The sequence below is a fragment of the Adelges cooleyi genome, unplaced genomic scaffold, assembly GCF_023614345.1.
Source record: "Adelges cooleyi isolate 19-005CV unplaced genomic scaffold, UGA_ACOO_1.1 ACOO_flye_CR_arks_rails_tigmint_CR_PRNA_108, whole genome shotgun sequence".
Taxonomy (NCBI): domain Eukaryota; kingdom Metazoa; phylum Arthropoda; class Insecta; order Hemiptera; family Adelgidae; genus Adelges; species Adelges cooleyi.
The window spans coordinates 6,558,632-6,577,775 of record NW_026095761.1 but is presented as its reverse complement, the minus strand read 5'-3'; the positions used below and the strand labels follow the sequence as shown (position 1 = coordinate 6,577,775).

Below are 19,144 nucleotides of genomic sequence, written 5' to 3'. Positions count from 1 at the left end.
AAAGGCATAGTTTACAATAAATACACACACACATATATATATATATGAACATAAAACACGGAAGTCCTTTTTTATTATCATCATTATTATTATATAAACACCGCACGAGGGGGCGGCCAGCCGGTAGGTAGGTGGGATCCGGATGTAGCATAAGAACAATAATTATTATTAGGGTGGTTTTCGGTTTACTGCGCCGCTCACTTTATAATATACTGTCATTATACGGCAATAAAGGCAACGTGCACGCAATAAGGGCGGACCTGATCCCAGTTGGTCGGTCAAAGCCGTCGTTTCCATGGCGATCGGCTGGGGTCAAGCTTTCGTTTCAAGTACACACCCTCTTTATATTACCCACTGATATATTATGTTTAAACGAAAGCCCCAACTCCTCTAATCGTCCACCGGTGGAAAAAAATAACTCCAAGAAGGTTCTCTCTGCAGTTCTAAGCGGACCGTATTCAGCATTCGAGACCACATGTAGCGGCGGTTAAATGCACCGTTAACAGCGTCTAGTACAGCAGTTAAGACACTGACTTAAGGTTAGTACACAACGACAGATTTGTATACTTTTCAGAGCACACGAGAATGTTTGCTGATTGCGAATGTCTACTTAGAGCACGTGTACACAGACATTAGGTTCGATGTGATAACGCGAAGCATAAATAAAATAAAATAAATTCTGACAAATCGTACAAGGTAGGTTGTACGCATACAAAATATGCAAAACCAAAGTCTAAAGAAAAATAGCTAACATAGTTACAATGTATTAATCTGTATAATATTCGATTGATACGGATGATGATTGTATAAATTAGTTTATATTGACTTAGAATAAACATCAATAAAATACTAAAATATAATCTTACCTTTTCCTATCTATATAAATATGCGCGAACAAGAGAAAATCAAATAAAGCTAAACGCTATGTTAAATAGTAAACACGTTTAGTGGTGGAGACGCGTGTGCCGACCAGAGTCATTTCTAATCTGTCGGTAAAAAATGGACTCATGGTCATATATTTAATATTCTCTGACATAATTAACTTTCAAATAATAATTATCGGTACACGTATAATGTGTTTTGTTTTGTTTCATTATCAGCTTCCAACACTGTACGGTTATCACGTTATCTTACTTGTAATTTTTTTGTTTTTCTAAATTAACATATCGTCACCATAAGCATCCAGTGATGGAACTCCAAGACTATATTTTATTAGTTTGTTTTCACTAAAATGCACTGTGTAGTTATTCGATTGCAGTTACAGTAGTTGTAGCCTTTGTATCATACGTTTGTTAGGCTGCTACCGAAAGTAATTTCATTAAAGTTACATTCAGGTATAAGAGTAAATCGAGAACATGAGTAGATATGATAATGATTTTCGAATAAAATTACGCCGGACATTTTATGGCATAGGTATTATATTTTGATTTTCAGCTGATTATTGTAATATTATCACTTATTGGTGGAAGTTATATCAAAAGTATTAGTTGTCTGTACGTTGCTTCATACCAATAGATTAGGACCTCTACATTCCCCTCTTAGAATAAAAAAAATACAATAAATAAATAAATATAGGTACCTTTGTGTATTACCCGTTGCTTTGTTTTCCTTTTGGTTATAGTGAACTATAGGTTTACCTTATGACCTTTTGTTGTCTGTTTAAGGATCAAAATAATTATATTTTTAACCGGTTTCAATACCTATGTACCTTGAGAATAAATGGGCTTATCTCGCTTTTCATAGCTACTGGCGTTTAATCTTTGTTAGATCATATTTTCCTTAACATTGTGTTCTATATCGCGCGGGCGCCGAATTAATTCGTGTTTTATTATTGTTTGTGCATAACGTACAATGTAGACAGATATTATTATGTGTTACTTAATCGATGTAATCTGTCGATTATCACATTATCGAAGGAAAACGTGATCTACTACGCCGCGTGTAAAATACTATGGTAATAATAATAATAATAATAATAACTATATTCTTGTGGGACACCGTTGTGGTCACTGGTCAATTATTCGAAAACCAGATTACAGTCTGAGTTCTGACCATTTTGTAATATTATAATACATACAAGGTACTCTGACATTAAATTATGTTATTGATTGGATGCTAATAATAAATTCACGGATCAGCTGTGACCCAACACCGTAGGCCATTGTGCGTTTGAGTTGTCGCCTGTCTAAAAAAAAAACCCCAAAAATAATTACCAAATTTGTATATGTCTTTTTGAATAGCTGCCGAGAATTTCGCATTATAAACGACTGGTGATATTACTATTTTATTTCAATGCGTGGTCTATTGCATGCACGGTTCAAACATATATATATATATATATATAATATTGAAGGCTAATAACCAATACATAAACATATTCATCGACGAGGCGACTCGTATCAAAATAACACCGTGGGTATTAGGTTTTTAAAAAAATGATTTTCGTTTTAAGTAGTTATAATATGCCTAACAAAACCCGATCGATTAATATCAACTGGAATGCGTAGAAGACTTTTTTTTTTTTCCTAACATTATACGTCTATTTCGAGATTGAATCTCTTTGTGGTGTATACTAACTGTAAACAAAAAAAAAAATTACCATTTGGCGCGACGCGGTAGTTGCCTACACACACAAAAAATACAGATTTAATAAATATTAAATAGCAGTTTTGGTAAACTTCGGAGGGAAAACGAGATTAAAATATCAGCCTATTTTTTTACTATTATTATTGAAACATCCGTCTGCGGTTTGTATATTACCGCTAATAGGCTTGAAAAAACCTATATTAGAAATAATGCTCGGTTAACTTAACTTGAGCTGTCGACAAAATTTAAATTTATATTTCCAAGTGTTTGTATACTAATTAATTTAAAGTTTGTTGGTCAAACCAGTTGTTGTTGTAAAAAAATACAAATTATATTATTAATGTACACGCCTAATTTAATGATCCGTTGAATGATTGAGTAAACGCGATTTTAGGTGGCAGTCTTCTACAATGTACAGGTATATAGTATCTAGTATCGAAACATTATGTAACGCATATATTATAAGGTCAGCTACGTAAAGTTTTGTGTAGACTCGTACGTTTTTCGGGAAGACTGAAAACCGTCATAATATATTAGTTCAATATTTGTATTTCATTTAAACCGCATACATTACTCGTGATTGCCTATTAAGTATTCATTTGCAAATTATGTCTCATTAAGTTGCCATAATAATAATAATAATAATGATGATGATGATGATGATATTAATTAATGTTATGTTTATCGTTGGAATATAACGAAACGTGTGTTTTATTACTGAATTAATCGACTTGTATGTCCAAAAGATTGAAATGTTCTTCTTATCTATACATAAAACCATGTTGTTCTCGCAATAACAAGCGTTATCTGCCGATAGGGAACGGTCATTCGGATTACCTTTGATTTAATCGAATTTTATTATTTATAAACGCAAAAATACACAACAGCTATTTATATACAGCCAAACGTTAATTATTAAATTTGTACAGACTTCCTTTAACTGTAATAAATATGTTATAGTTTATACACTGTTTGTAAAATAAATAGTATTTTCAACACTGTTGTGCGAACGGTGTCCGGATAAAATTAAAAATGGTATTGATATAAAACTGATTTAGTAAAACGCCAAACAAAAGTACAATTTATGGAAACTCCGGTCAAATAGAAAACTATTCGAATCGTTAAAACCCCATTAGAACAGTTAACCTGGGTTGTCGATGGATTGTTAAAAAATAATTTACAATACATAACGACTGAAACAACATGAGCTGATGGAACCGGTTTGCACCAACACTTGCACCGGATTAAAGAATTATAGGATCTAATATTGTACATTAATACAGACGTTAGCATGGGTTTTTGTGAGGTGAAGAATGCATTTCTTCGTCTATAACTCGTGAGTTCGGTCTACGCACTAAAAAATAACCAAGCTTTTTCAAAAAATAACTAAAAAAAAAAATGTAGAGTTAATACGTCCTAATACCACGGCGGCTAAAGTAACCGCATTGCTCGTGCAAACCTGCTTATTAAACAATCTTGCTAATGACATTACCAACCAGCTCATGACTGGAAACTACATTTTTTACACTCCAATAACGTATTATAATAAATTGATCGCGTTCGAAGAATACTTTGTAATAATAAAATAAACATATTTAATAATACTTTTATATTTACATATGCCATAATTCATAAACGTAAAGCGTCGTCAATGGACGGATGGGCCAATAATCTGGGTGTTTGGTAAAACTGTATAATTATTGTATCGTTGATTTAATTACACACATAAATCATATAATAATATAAATTTAGATTTAATTTAATGGCCTGCAGCGGGATAGCATAATAATTCAATATTACTATCGTTGGTAATATTGTCAATTATAATATAGAATCGATCTAATAACAACTCAAAAATCACACACATAATCCTCGGGCATAATATACGTTTTTTTTATGTAAGTATTTTTAAACGGGGTGAACACTCGGCTATCTGATATTATGCCAGACCTTACAGTATAGCGATCATTTAAATTATTGTCCTAATTATTGAGCTTATAATAATTATATTAACCAATTTATACTGCAAATATTAGCTTCAGCAAACGACAACGTTTAACCAATATTTTTACAATATTGTAGTTACATAAATGAATATTATATTTTAACTAGTAGACGCATGTTAAAAAATAATAGCGATAATCTATTTGTGTTTTATTATTTGTTGACTTTTTTATGCTATTGTCTTTGGAAATAAATTTACTTAAAATAACAACAATATCTTGTGCTGCGTTTATTTTGTATACCATTTAACTGCAGTTCTGAGATATAAAACGACATAATGTGGGAATCACAGTCGCTATGTCGATTTGAGTTATAACACGTGCTCGTGACACAATAAAATATCAATACACCCTAAGTGTTTTTATTCATGTTTATTCACAGATCACAGACGGGTCTTTGAAATTTATTAGGTCGGCGGCGTGCTGCTACAGGACAGCGCCATACGCAACATGGACACGACTAGCTACACACACACACCACACGTTTGCACACTCCAAAGAGTTATTAAGGAATACCTCCCACGCACCGCAATTGTCCTGTACGCTATTATTTTTCAAAAACTTCATAACATTATGTAATACCGATTCCGGAAATGTAAACGCAACAAAGATAAACGTAATGGATTTACATTATTATAATGGTAAAACCGTATACGCGTACAGGCCGTCGTTCTAGTAATAAAACGATCAATGTGCATTAGTTGACATAGCTCATTATAACTTTCGGTCAGAAGTAAGCACTTAATGAACCTTGTTAAACCGAGTCAAACTATACTTTAAGGTGAAATCGATAAAAATAAAAAATCTTTACGGTAAATAAAAAAAACAATCTGTATTTATACATACAGTTTAATTTAGATTTTAAAAATATTTATTTTGTATATACATATTTAGAAATCGAGTTACGCTATCGAACGATAGTTGCATTCGTCGCAATGGTGTGCGTTCGAGTCGTGTTTAGGATAATATAATATTATACTTCTATTTTGGCGTGAAAATAATCTGTTTTATTTATTTAAAGTAAACCTGTTTTATAATGAGATACCTAGAGACATAGCGTAGAGTTGTTCTGTATCTACAACTTACCAACACTGGAGTATTCGATTAACACATTAAAATAAGATTCGCATAATTGTAATAATTGTTATCTGATGAATAGGAACAATATTTTATTGTAATTATATACCTTCATTATTTAGTGATATTAATAATAATATTACCATAATAATATTAGGCTGTTATGATTATGTAAATTAAATTTAAAAAAAAGTTTTAGTTTTTATTGAATTATATAAATAACTTAACGGTTTGGGCTTTAAACTTCGGTTTTTTTATTAGTAATTTTTTAAGGGTGAAAATAATAAGAACAACCGATCTTCGTAAAATGAAAGTCTATTTAATATTACAAGAGAATTTTTATGTTCAACTTAGAAACACGTATTTTATATGTAGACGGTCAAAGTTTTAATAATATGTCGTAAGGAGGATATTTCAACATTCCTAACATTATTTTTTTTTATTTAACAGCCATCACATTCACTTAACACAAGTCGTAAAAATAATTTCAACTTCCAATAAATACGTTAAATATCAACACAGCTGTTAAAAATGCACTAGATTATAATGACAAAATGACACTTTATTTTACCAATCGATGGTCACCAAAGTTATTGTTGCGTTTTCAATTTTACTATACATAGTATTGTGTCACAGTATTTTAATTTTATGGTGTAAGCGGTGTGATTTAACTCCTATCGGCTATCAGTGTGTCATTCAATGTATTTTATTAATATTAGATTATAATTATTAATAGTCCGTGCTAGGTTTATGTATTTATCAAACGATATATTTCTTAAAAATCATTACAGTATTAACTTCAATGTAAAAAAAACTAACTATCTACCAACTTGCAAGGGCGGGCTGAAGGAACCTCGGCTCAGTGTGCATTGCCCATCTACCTTCCAGTCGAGCACGTCCATGTGTGCCTACAAAAACTAAAATAAAACAAATATCTATTAACCAAAATAAGTTGCGACCATTAGGTCATCCCCTCATCGAGCTACAGTTATGTCTTAAAAAAAAATTAGGATATTAGTGATCAAAATTAGTTTTTGGTGATTAAAAATTAAATTACATCCTGTTTCTATACACCTATGTATCTATAGACAAAAATAATGTGTGAATCATGGGATTAGTTTAACCGTTTAATATCGATGTGGATTTATTTTTTTTTAAATACAAAAATTGTTGCAATAATTTGCTAAACACTTAGAATACGATGTTAGAATTTTATATTATATTATATTAAAATTAATTTAATTAATGCAATAATAATAAAATTGGCAAAAACGAATTTGTTCTAGCAATAATAATAAATATTAGCGTTTCGGTCCAGTTTGAAACTATAGTATAATATATTCGGTTAAGTGTCAACTATTTGTCGCGTTGCCAATTATCACACCGTCAAAATAAAAAAAAATAAAAAATCCAAAATTCAAAATGTTAGTGAACGGACGGGTTTTATTTTTTTTTCTTCAAGACAGCAGTTGTTATCAACCGAGATTCGACCTATTTCCATAACGAGAACGCTCTGAAATAACAGGATCGACTGTTTTTCGTTTTTTTACCTGGTTATTTTGCAAACCAATCTTCCATATGAAAACCAATGGCGCGGTTTTCATTGCAATTCGTCGTGAACGTTCAATTCAACGAGGTGTTTTTTTTTCTCATTGCAGCCGATAACGTATTATTATAATATTTTATTTTCTATACTGTACACAATATTAGTACCGGCGAACGTAGATAAGACAGTCCTACTATCTGATCATTCTGCAACCTATTAAGCGATTAGATTAGGTACCACGGTATTGCGGTGCTTCATTATTCGTTCGGTAAAAAAACCGGTAAGATCGCGTGCGTCGGTGCGTTTTAATGTTATAATAATATTGTTTTTTTATTAAATATATAATTTAAAGATGTGTATTTTTTCTTGGTTTTAAAATAAATCCGCGTTACTTATATTGTTTATTCTTTTGTATTTATTTCCAGTTAAACGACACGGAACTCGGATCAGACAGCACAACACAGGTAATAACATATTACCATATCAGTTCTTGTTATTATATTATTATTGCAGAATACAGTACGTCCTAAAAGTCCAGTCACGCTAAAACGTAGTTCATATATTTTATTAGTAATTTTCATTAGCAGATGGTACATTTTTGTACAGTTAATCTCTTTAGAATTAATTTACAGTCAGAAAAATGTTTTTTGTAGTTCAATTTTAATGACTAACTTTCGGGGCCGTTGTATATTATTATAATATTGTGCGAAATAAATGTTGTTGATTATTTTCCAAGTATTAAACGTGTGATATACCTAATAATTTGTAAAAAATTGTAGTTGTTATTACAAGTTTGATGGAAGGTCGGATAAGACAAAAAAAAATGTATACTAAAATTTTTAACCAAATTTAAAACAATTGATATTTATGCATATATTTTTATATATGTCTGTATTTTACTGTGTATTAACTTACAATTAGTACATATTCAAATGTTTTTATTTTAAAGAGTGGTAAAAATGCATATTTTTTATCCACAGAGTCCAAGGTTTATTTAAATGTCACGGTGGCAATTCGAGATGTACATCAAGCGTTTTCTTCAACTTTTGTTTTTTTAAAATACACCATAAGTATTATACTTTATACTATAGATATTACACTACACTCTTAAATCGTTTTTTTGGGGGGTTTGGAGACGTTTTGGATATTTTTCTATTTGCGCCACTGATAACTAGCGGCGTATTTAAAGACATTTTTCAGACGCCGATTTTAAGTTCTAACTGCTCGATCAAATAAGGCCCGACATGTATTTTCTTGTAGTTTATCTTCTTACTCCTCCAAACGGGTATTTTGCTTTGAATACGGGGAATTAAAAATGTTTTTCGGGGGTTGTTCAGTGGTTATCAACCACCTGCCCCCCACACAAGTATGCTATTGGCGATGGTTACGCGTAACGACTAAACAGACATCATACTTGTAGTTACGCTGATATTATCATCATAGTATTGTCTCCGACTTTTCCAAATCTGGGTGCGAGTCATCCCGTGTCGATGTGTGCTTCTATGTATCTTCCTGGTTTTTTTTTTCTCTAAATTTTTTATCGGTCTCGTGTTGTATCTACCGTACCGTACATAGTAGACCATTGTCTGGTCAATATAATATTATCCTTAATATTGCCGTTGTTATCTATATCGGCGCGTTACCGCACGCCGCCGCCTTCCATCCACGAAAATATAACAACTTAAGAGCCCGGATAAGGTTAATTATTATTCACCGAAACAATGGACGAACGGCGGCACACTATCGGCCGTATCCACGGACACACAACATTCGTCCTTATCGCCAAACATGTTAATTGTCCGAACCTGTGCACCAGCATAGTTACCACTTATCTACCGTCGATTGTAGTAGCTGCTTGTCACCATGACGTAACCCCCCGTTACCGCCGTTATCTCGCGTTGTATTATTGTTTTTTACGAGTTTACCCGACTCCGGAGCGCGCTAGTTAAAAAAAAAAAAGTAAAAAATTCCTCGCTTAACCACGCGCGTACTTAACGATCGCCATCAACCCGACCCGGGTCGGTCGGATACTATACCGGTGCACACACTGTACAGATAATGTTATTGCACTAGTACATATTATTATCATATCATACAGGTATCGTGAAGCTCCGGCCGGCGTGGAATAATATCCAACTTAACGGTTATTAAGTCATATCAACAGCAATCGTTGTGGACGACCTTTGTTCGCGCAGTGCCATCACCGGTATACACGTTAATTCGGATTGCACTCTTCTGTTACCGATAACACCGTGACAAAGCTTCGCGAGACGGCCTTTGATCCAAACGGCCGATAACCGACTTATTTACATCTGATATTGATTTTTATTGCCCACTTCTCGGCATTCCGTTGCCGGCTAAACAACACGAAAATTGTTTTTTCTTCCAAAGTCACCGGCACCGTTTAATCATAACGCGCGGCGGATTTACTCGATACCGATCGTTGATCAATCAATCAATCTGTTATTTCAATTATTATTATCGTCGTAACTGCAATATTTTGTATTATAATCGTTTGAATGTTAATCGACAGGCGGACACGATCCCTTTGGGTCTCTACACAGTGTTATTGAACCAACACCACGTTAATATCCGTCAGTTAAAGTGCGTGTAACAACAACAACAACAGTATTGTTCTGATAATATTGTATCAACATCATCTCTTCGACGGGTTTGATCTGCAGGCAATGAAGCTATGTTTCAATGTTCATCTAATAGCCCGGCGGCCGCACACAACTCTCTCGATGCCCGTAAGTACAATCTTAAGTATAACACACGTCGTTTGAGCGGTTTTTATAACTGTGTCGGTTTTAAACGGCTTGTAAGCATAACTCTCCGCCCAGCTTTGTTAGTAGTTCATGCCGGATGACTTCATCTAAAATGATCATCCTAGGTGAACCGTGTAGTCCGGCCTTGGATGTTTTAACTTAACATATAATAATAAAAAAGGTGGTTTTTATGGTTTACAACCAAACTGGTTTTAATATTATACTTCAATGTACAAGCAAATAAAAATTAAGAATAATTAATTTATTAAAGGACCAAATTTCAACAATCTCATTTGACACGTAATTTAAAAAAAAAAACCCTTGCATTTTGTTAATTGATATAAGATATTGTAAACTCTAATGCCTAGTAACTCTTCGTGCAGAATCCTCCGCTTAACGATTTTCTTCCCATCAAGCTTTCGAGTTATAAAGTTAGGTGATTTGTCTTAATTTTTAAGCTTATTTTTGGTTGAATAATTTTAAACATTTATAATCATTATATAGATTTTGTTTTATAAAAATCACACAAATTGAACAGTAAACCAGTTTAATGTATATCACTGATAATGGTCATTACCGGAATCTGTTATAATAATACCTTTTGTTTAATGCTGGCAAGAAAGGGGAGATGAAGGGGTGAAAGGATGTCCGTCATAAATTGAGATACGACTTTGGACATAATGGAATCGATTGTCGGTCAATCACTGTGTTAAATACTTACTTACAAATTTAGCTGATTTCTGGAAGAACGTATCGTTGACACAATAATATAGTGTATGTTGTACTGTTCAGATAGAATAGGAATGTCATGTTGTCCTTTTCGAGGAGGATTTCCGTCAATTTTAAGCACACATCACACGCCGCCGGTGTGGTATATACGAGCATGAATAAGCACAGGAGTCATAGGCTGCAGGAAGGAAAATAAGAAATAATAAACGACTAGTTTTATCGCATTTCCCCTTTGGGATTCGAGCACGTAAACAATTTTTAATTAGTCTCGTATTTGAAATTCTTATCTCAGATTAGATTAGCCGTTGGTTTAGATACGCAGAAAATAATCTTATTAATATTTATCATTAGACCACGTACGCCGCCTGAAATTCAAACAATAATAATAGAATATAGTAATAATAATAATAACTATTATATTCTATTGTTTTGTCAGTTTTAAAAAATGCACGCCTCCCTTGTTCTACATAAACATTTACTGTTCTGCGGCGTAAATTGTCGACCGCCCAAAGTGTAACTTATCACAAGCGTTGCCTTTGCGTGGTCACGGAACAAGACACCACATAATATATTATTTACATACATATGTCTATCGTGAGTTATAACACATTGGAAGTTGATGTCTATAGTTTATTTTTTATTCAATGGCAATTATTTTTTTCAAATTCAAAAACAACGCATATTAGTCATGTATACTTGCCTAATAACTGATTACACAATATAATTGAGATAAGATTACTTGTATATAGGTTTATTGTGAACCGAACAGAGATTACAGACCTAATCTAAACGTATATGATGAGTGCTTCCACTAATAAACTATTTCAGTAACATAAAATTTAATAATTATTATTTATTTGATTTAATCATTTCAATGTATTTCAACAATTATTCCGTACCTGAGTAGTAGTGAAACTATTGTCCATTTCTAACTATTTCGAGTATTATAAAATTGAAGTTCTATGAGCGTACATTCAAATCATACATTTATACGACAAAAGTTTTATTGCCATTAGGATGAATATTGAATCATTTACTAATATTGTTATAAATTATAATACATTTTATTAATTACGTAAGAACGGCCACAACGAGCCTAGTCCCAAAACTAGCTCATGTAGTGATGTTGTTTTTGTTTTTAGTAAACACTATACAAATTAACGATATAACTGTAAATAATTGTATTAATAACGTATTATTTTAAAATATAATTATAACTTATTAGTAAATAGAACAAAGTACAAATTTATTAGGCTTTTTTATATAGCCGTGTTAAACATTTAAGAAAATTAACAGGGCCTCTTTGCATTTTAATTAAAAAATTGATCAAACGAGCAGAAACAGTTTAATGAAAAAACGCCTTGTTTAAAAATGATAATATGTTCTTATAATAGGTACATTATGGTCAAAATTCTTGTTCCTTTTTTAAAAATCGTTTTCTTCGTATTTATTGCAGTTTTCACGGTATTCGTCGAATAATCAGTGTAGCTAATTGATGGCGAGAGTGCAACCTTCATTTGAAATTCAGGCTTTTGTAGATTACAATAAATAGTACCATAACCGTTTTTAATACATTGAATGGCATAACACAATTTAATTTAATTAAGTTAACTAAGTTCTATAAATAGTTTTTAATTTATTTGTATTTTAGTTTTATTACTATTTGTATTGGAAGTGTGCAATTTCTGCTACATTCCACAATTAAAATTATAGCAAATATATAGGAAATATAGTTTTAGTGGCAATAAGCAGGTATACGCACTCAACTAAAATAAATTATTTTTTTGGAAGGTCACATTCAATAAGTATTTTTTTTTTATAAGACAAGACAATTGAAGACAATTAATGTTGTTAATGTGCTATAATAATTTTCTCTTTAAACTGGTGTAAAAGTGATAAAAAAAAAAAAAAATAGAATACATTTATTTTTTGCTCATTTAATAAGTAAAAAAGTATGTCAATTATAGTTACCAATATTGGCTTAAAATCAGAAAGAGTTGTTTTATTTTATTTTGCTAGTCAAAATGCGAGTGCGATAAAAGTTCCTAAATATTTTGGAACGAAGTTTCTTATTTTTTACGCTTAGTTATTCTCGGTGCTTAAGTAAATTATTGTCTTTTACATTAATTATTGTAGATTTGCATTCAAAATCGTTTTTCATAAAAGAAAAATTACCACTTTTGTCGCTTCTTATCATTTTTGAATGAAGCTATATTAGACTTCGCGCGTAGGCGTGTAATTATATGGCGTTATTTGCATAATAAAGATCAATCAGAGTAGTAGATCCAGTAGACAAGTGATAGTAGACCAAGGCCCCGGACACTGATAAAAATTAACACGGGGAAGATACTTATCACACACAAAAACGCGGCGGTCATCTTAACACAACTAGAATGTTAAATTTGTAAATTATTATTTTTAGTTGTCTATAGAGATAACATGTGATAATATAGTGAATAGAATTTACAAGATGGCCGTCGCTTTTTTGTATACATTGAAAGAGGCCCTTCTGCTTTCATCTATTCTGTGGTAGACTCGCCATAAGCGGTGGCCGCCCACTTACTACTTCAATCGATCAGATGAATCTTAACGTTAATACGAGTGAACTTTTTTTTTTACATTAATATTTTATTCTTTTATTTTCCGTCTTAGAAAACGTGTACCATCGACGTTACCATCACGACCGATTAGTGTACGTGCCTTCGGCCAAACCTAACATGTTCGGGCTAAGCCACCAGTATCCTGCACCACCCCCGCCAGCTCCACCGCCAACTACTGTCCCTTCGTCGGCGGTCGCACACTCCTGGCAAAATCCGTCAGTAGGTCATCACCAGAGCACCCATTCGTCCACGGCAGTGGCCACTGGGTCACCGGTCAACGGTAATCACCAACAAAACATCACCTCCAGCGGCGTGTCTTCGGCCAGCACACCGTTCTACCAGAGCGCAGCCATGATGTGGCCCAACCCGGCATTTCAAACTCATCATTATGGTAAATATTTTATTGTTATCTATATCTTATTGTTATCAATACATCACTAGTTGATCCCCTTATGAAAAGGGTGTAAATATTGTGTTATATACAATTTATATTATGCAAATTGCAAAGGTTAACGAGGCCTGTGTAGTTTTGTAAATTATAAGAGCTAAAAAATAGCGTCTCAGCTCCGAAACATCGAAGCTGCAACAATAATTGAAGTTTAAGGTTGACAGTAAATCTAAGGGTATAGAAAAATGCTTTTATACCATATGAGAAAAATATATCAGCCGTTGCACGATTTTTTTTTTTTTTTATTTATTAAAGAGTATTTACAATCTATGCTGCAAGGCATAATAAGCAAATAGTTACATTGTTATATATACAAAGAGAGGGAAAAAAAAATAAACAAATAGAAACGGTGATTTGATATGAGGAGGGAGGCTATCCAGTAATAGAACCCAACGTGATTTTTGTTCTAATTATTTTTAGTTAGATTAATTTGAATTATTGTATTAACAGATCTCGACACCAATGTCTTCGGAGTCGGCGAGGTGGATTTCCGGGGAGTGAATTAGAAGCAAGTTGAGATATTAAAGGGTTAGAATGAGTGTGTAATTTGGAATGAAATTTTTTGTAGTGTTTTATGGCTAAATGGTTTATTGGTTCTATTTTAAAGTCATTTTGAAGTGTGCAGTTTGATACATACCATGGGGCAGAAGAGATAATACGTAGAGTGATAGATTGGAAAGCTTGTAAGGTACGAAGTTGGGATGGTTTTGCACATCCCCAAATTTGGATTGCATATGCCCAAATAGGCCTTAATAGGGATTTGTATATAATAATTTTAGTGTGGAAAGGTAATTTTGATTTGAGGATTGGACGTAGTAAATGGAGTCTGCTGTTCAGAATTTTTCTTTTAGATTTAATGTGGGAGCCCCAAGTTAGTCGTTTGTCGAGTGTGACACCAAGATATTTGACTTCCGAGGATATTGGAATAAGTATTCCTTGGAATTGGGGAGGGGGTGGAACAGATTTTTTTAGTGTGAAGGGAACGTACACAGATTTATCTGGATTAATTTTAATTCTCCAATTAGATGACCAGGAATCAATTAGATTTAAGTGAGTTTGAAGGAAATTGGAAGTAACTTCTGGATCATTTCCTGGGGAGAGTATTGCAGTGTCATCTGCATAAGTAGCCATAATAGTATTTGGTGTTTTTGGAATGTCAGCCGTAAAAACATTAAATAGATCAGGGGAGAGGTCACTGCCCTGGGGCACTCCTGCTTTAATTTGGTGGTATGGTGAAAAGGAATTACCATATCTGACTCTATAACTTCTATTTTCTAAATAAGAACGAATTATTAAGTAATATGGGGCAGGTCGTTGCACGATTGAATACCGAAATTGAAAAATATCCAATGCGTTTTAGTTTATTACTCACGAGGTACACCGTACAATATACAATACCTATAATACATATTAATCAAATTATTGTGCAATAATATTAAAGCTAATTAGATAATTTATCTTAACCATTAAATCGATTTTGTATTTTATTTTAACTATATATTATATATTGTAGGTAGATATTTGATTAATACAATTAAGTCTAATGTAACGGACATTTATTTTTAGTATTATTTTATGCTAACTGTAGTTAATCGTATCCAAGTCTGATCATTAAAATAATTAATCAATATTTGAATTTGTTTAAAAAGTTAATGTTCATTTAATAATTAATTGAGAATTGTATTATTTAATAAAATCAGTGAACACTAAAGAATAACGGAATGTTTCAAATAATTGTAATTGTTTTTTACAGTAAAGTACGAACAACAAAAATAAATTAAGCTTTGGTTAAACTAACGTATAATAACTAGTATGTTGTATTATATAATAATACGCATATAATAATGGTTTGATTAACAATTAAACTAAATTTACCTCAATTAATAATTATATTAAAAAAATAAAAAATGTTGTGTTTTACAACTTGTGAAACGGTTTTTATACAATTTTGATGACTGGAATTTCTTAATTCTTCTTCAGTCATTATATTTTATTTTTACTTAAAGTATCCCCATCGTGATGCCAATAGATATATTGAGTTCGCGACAATGTTATTTCGTATACATTTTACGTATTCTTATAATTGATAGCGTTTTTAAGACACTTTTGCTTGTGCATGGTTTCTATGATAATAATATTTGTACAGCGCAGATGTAATCCGGAGGGGAAGCAGGGTTAAATCGCATAGATATAGGTTATCCCGGGACTAGGATCGGAATAATAATTTAACACAAATTAAAACACATCGTTTTATGGGTAGTTATAAACTAGCTGATTAATATTTAGATAGATAACAGTCGACTGGTGTGAGTACAACATTGCTTTTGATATCATCATGATTTAATTTTTACTAAACGATCGACGAATTATTACTATCCGTGTTAAAGCTCAGAAAATGAAATAATAAAAATACGATAACAAAGTATTTTTATATTATTATATAAAATTATTAATAATTATTTTAATAATTAACTGAAATATAATCGATCGTTTTATGACAAACGTGCATTATTATCTTCGGATATGTGCGTTAATGTTAATCATCTTTGCGTGACATCATTTTTAGTATTTCTATTTGAATTGAACAGAGGTGCTTTATTATTCTAGTCGATATGATATGTTGATATTATACTCTAAAATATTTTTCCTTGGTGTATCATTATCAAGTAAGGTCATTGTAGGCCAACAACCATAGTATACTGTAGCCGACTTGGTGACTTTAATAAAATAACTGAAACGTTATAACTTCAAGTAAGTAAATATATAATAATATTACCTATACAATATATTTTTACTAAGGGATCGGTTCGGTTCCTCGTTAATAATTAAATAGTATCGAAAACGTTATTGTTATTTGCTTTGACAATTCTGTTTAAATGTAATGACGATTTTTCAAAAATATGTGTTATCTTTTCATTCTTTTTTGTTCAATTGTTGTATATATAATGATTATAATCTAAAATATGGCTAATCTTAATACTCAGGCGAACCTCCCTTTCAGTTCATGGCAAATTTTATCAAAATAATATTTAAAAAATAAAACTTTAATGTATTTTTTTTGTTATACAGTAACTCCTGTTCGTGGGTAATTATTTGTTGAATTAATTTATTATAGCATATGTTTCTAATGTTTTTCACGATTTGTCTTTAGCTATATTGTCTGTCTTGCTTTGCTCGTGGTGACCATATTTTTGTTGAATTTAAAAAGATATATGTAACCAAATAAGTTATGTAATTAAATTAGAAAAAAGTGAATTTTTCACAGTTATTAAAAATGAAACTCCTAACGAGATACCGACAACATCGAGTGTACAAATTTGTTTTTTTAAGTTTCTTTAATTTCAAAACACACATCGGTCGGTTATAGGTGTTTGCTCGCGGTCACCTGTGGTAGGTAATAGGTATACTGTATTTGCGTATGACGTGTTGTGTGTAATTATTCCACCCAAAACACTCGCATACATATTCGTAATTGATAATCGTAAATTTCACCGTGAACGTTTAAGTGAATTTGTCGGGAGTTTATTCCGTTTTTTACTATACCTCGATACCTAATAAAAAACACAATGGTTTATGAACGCTCACACCGCACCGTGTTAGCGCACAACCGAAGTCGTACTCACGAGTCGCTCATAAAAATATTTATTACAATAGCGATTAATAGCTATTGAAAAGTTATAAATCAGTACAACCTTTACCATAATATAGAACCGTGCAGAACACACACACACACATCACACGGCCGTTTTTCGCAGGGGTTTTGGTCGATTTTTAAACTCTATTTTTCATTTCCAAAACTGACCATAAGAAATTAATGTCATTGTTATTTTAATAATCACTAATTTAATTTACACGTGCAAGTCGAAACAACGGGCCGGGTTCGTCAGGTGTTTTCACTTAAGATTTCTGTACTTAGTAGAAGTGTACCGATTTTCAACATGTCGGATAATAAGAATAATGAACAAAAACAATAACAGTTATCATTGATTGGTTCGATATCAGTACAAAGCCCACAAAGATAATGACGCAATCGGTGAACTCTCGAAATAAGTCCCGTGGATTATAATTATTGTTTTAATTTTTATAGCGTTTTAATTTAATAATATAATATATTTACTCATAAGAATTATAATATTACATTTTACAATGAAAATCGTTATGTTTTCAGCTCGAAATGATAATAACCGTCGACGGGCGTTTGTTTATCGTTGTTCTTATCTACGTTTTTATCAAACAACTTCCATTCTTCACCCTTCAGATAACATCCGGTTTTTTTTTGTATAGACGGAAAAAATTTATATAGTGTTTCTTCACTTGCTTTGTCACCGTTGTGCTGTATTATCCTACGATCTGTTTGTCGCATAATAATTATTCAACCTTACTTAATGTGTGTGATCCTCGTAGAAGATCAATAATTATTATCGTTAACGTTACGCCAATAATTTATTGTGGATAACATTCAACTGTTCTATATAGCACCTTTATAAGGTAAGATAATTATGTGTCCTATGCATTAGGATCATTTCAAAATCAACGCTTCAATACTATTTCAAAATCAGTTAAAATTTAAAGAGTTTAAATTCACTTCATTAATAGCTATTAAATTGTGTTTGAACAAAAAGCATTTAGTGTAGTAAATACACAACACTAAATTGAAATATCAATGATATGGTTAATTTGAATATGTTTTATGTATGATGCGCTTTAACTATAATATCATCAGATATTAAATATACTAAAATAAGCTTACTATTAGAATAGACTTTATAGCCTTTAAGGAATGTCTTACGACTTACTTATCAGCATGGCAGACTGCACACTAGAAAATAGTAACAACTAATTTGAGGTACAGCAATTAATTATTTCAGAATCTCATTAAAATATTGCTCAAAGGTCTTAACATTTTGCGTTGAACATTGTTAATTAGCACATAGTATTGTTATTTTTTGCCAACCTACATTTTGTACAAAATAAAACTGGTCTGGTTGTTATCAGAGCTACAACCGCAGTGAATACATAAAAACGTTTTGTTAATTGCTGTTATTATTGAAACGACAATATAGGTTTGCTAAGAAATGATAAAAGGGTTAAAAGACAATGTAAACAACATTTTGTGAACTATTTTCGTTAGATTTTATAGTCTCTATGAGGTCCGTATTATCCGTGTTTTGTTTTCAAATCTCATCCCCATTCCATCTACTATTAGACATACTATTTTCCTTTCTTGAAGAATTGCCTACAAAAAAAAAACAAAAAACCGCAAGTAAGTTGAGATTAGGTAGGTGTAAAAACATCTTTTGTGCATTATCCTCAGCCGCATATGTAAGACATTTGAGACCTTGAACCGATCTCTCGAATGCCACTACAACGGGTCGTCTCGATCTTGC

At 31.9% G+C, this 19,144-nt stretch overlaps 1 protein-coding gene across 4 annotated transcripts in view; it reads left to right on the top strand.

Annotated features, from left to right (window-relative positions):
* The window catches only part of LOC126841259 (GATA-binding factor A-like), a 30,378-nt gene that overhangs the window by 6,584 nt on the left and 4,650 nt on the right, over window positions 1–19,144 (top strand). The window contains exons 1-4 of one of the 4 annotated variants that reach the window (XM_050577629.1): window positions 7,475–7,492; window positions 7,638–7,676; window positions 9,746–9,962; window positions 13,362–13,700. In XM_050577629.1, coding sequence (XP_050433586.1) covers window positions 9,908–9,962; window positions 13,362–13,700 — 394 coding nt within the window. In that variant the 5' untranslated portion in view covers window positions 7,475–7,492; window positions 7,638–7,676; window positions 9,746–9,907. Of the gene's footprint in view, window positions 1–7,474; window positions 7,511–7,637; window positions 7,677–9,745; window positions 9,963–13,361; window positions 13,701–19,144 lie in introns of those variants that run through there. The other 3 variants (XM_050577620.1, XM_050577612.1, XM_050577640.1) reach the window with 3 other exon arrangements.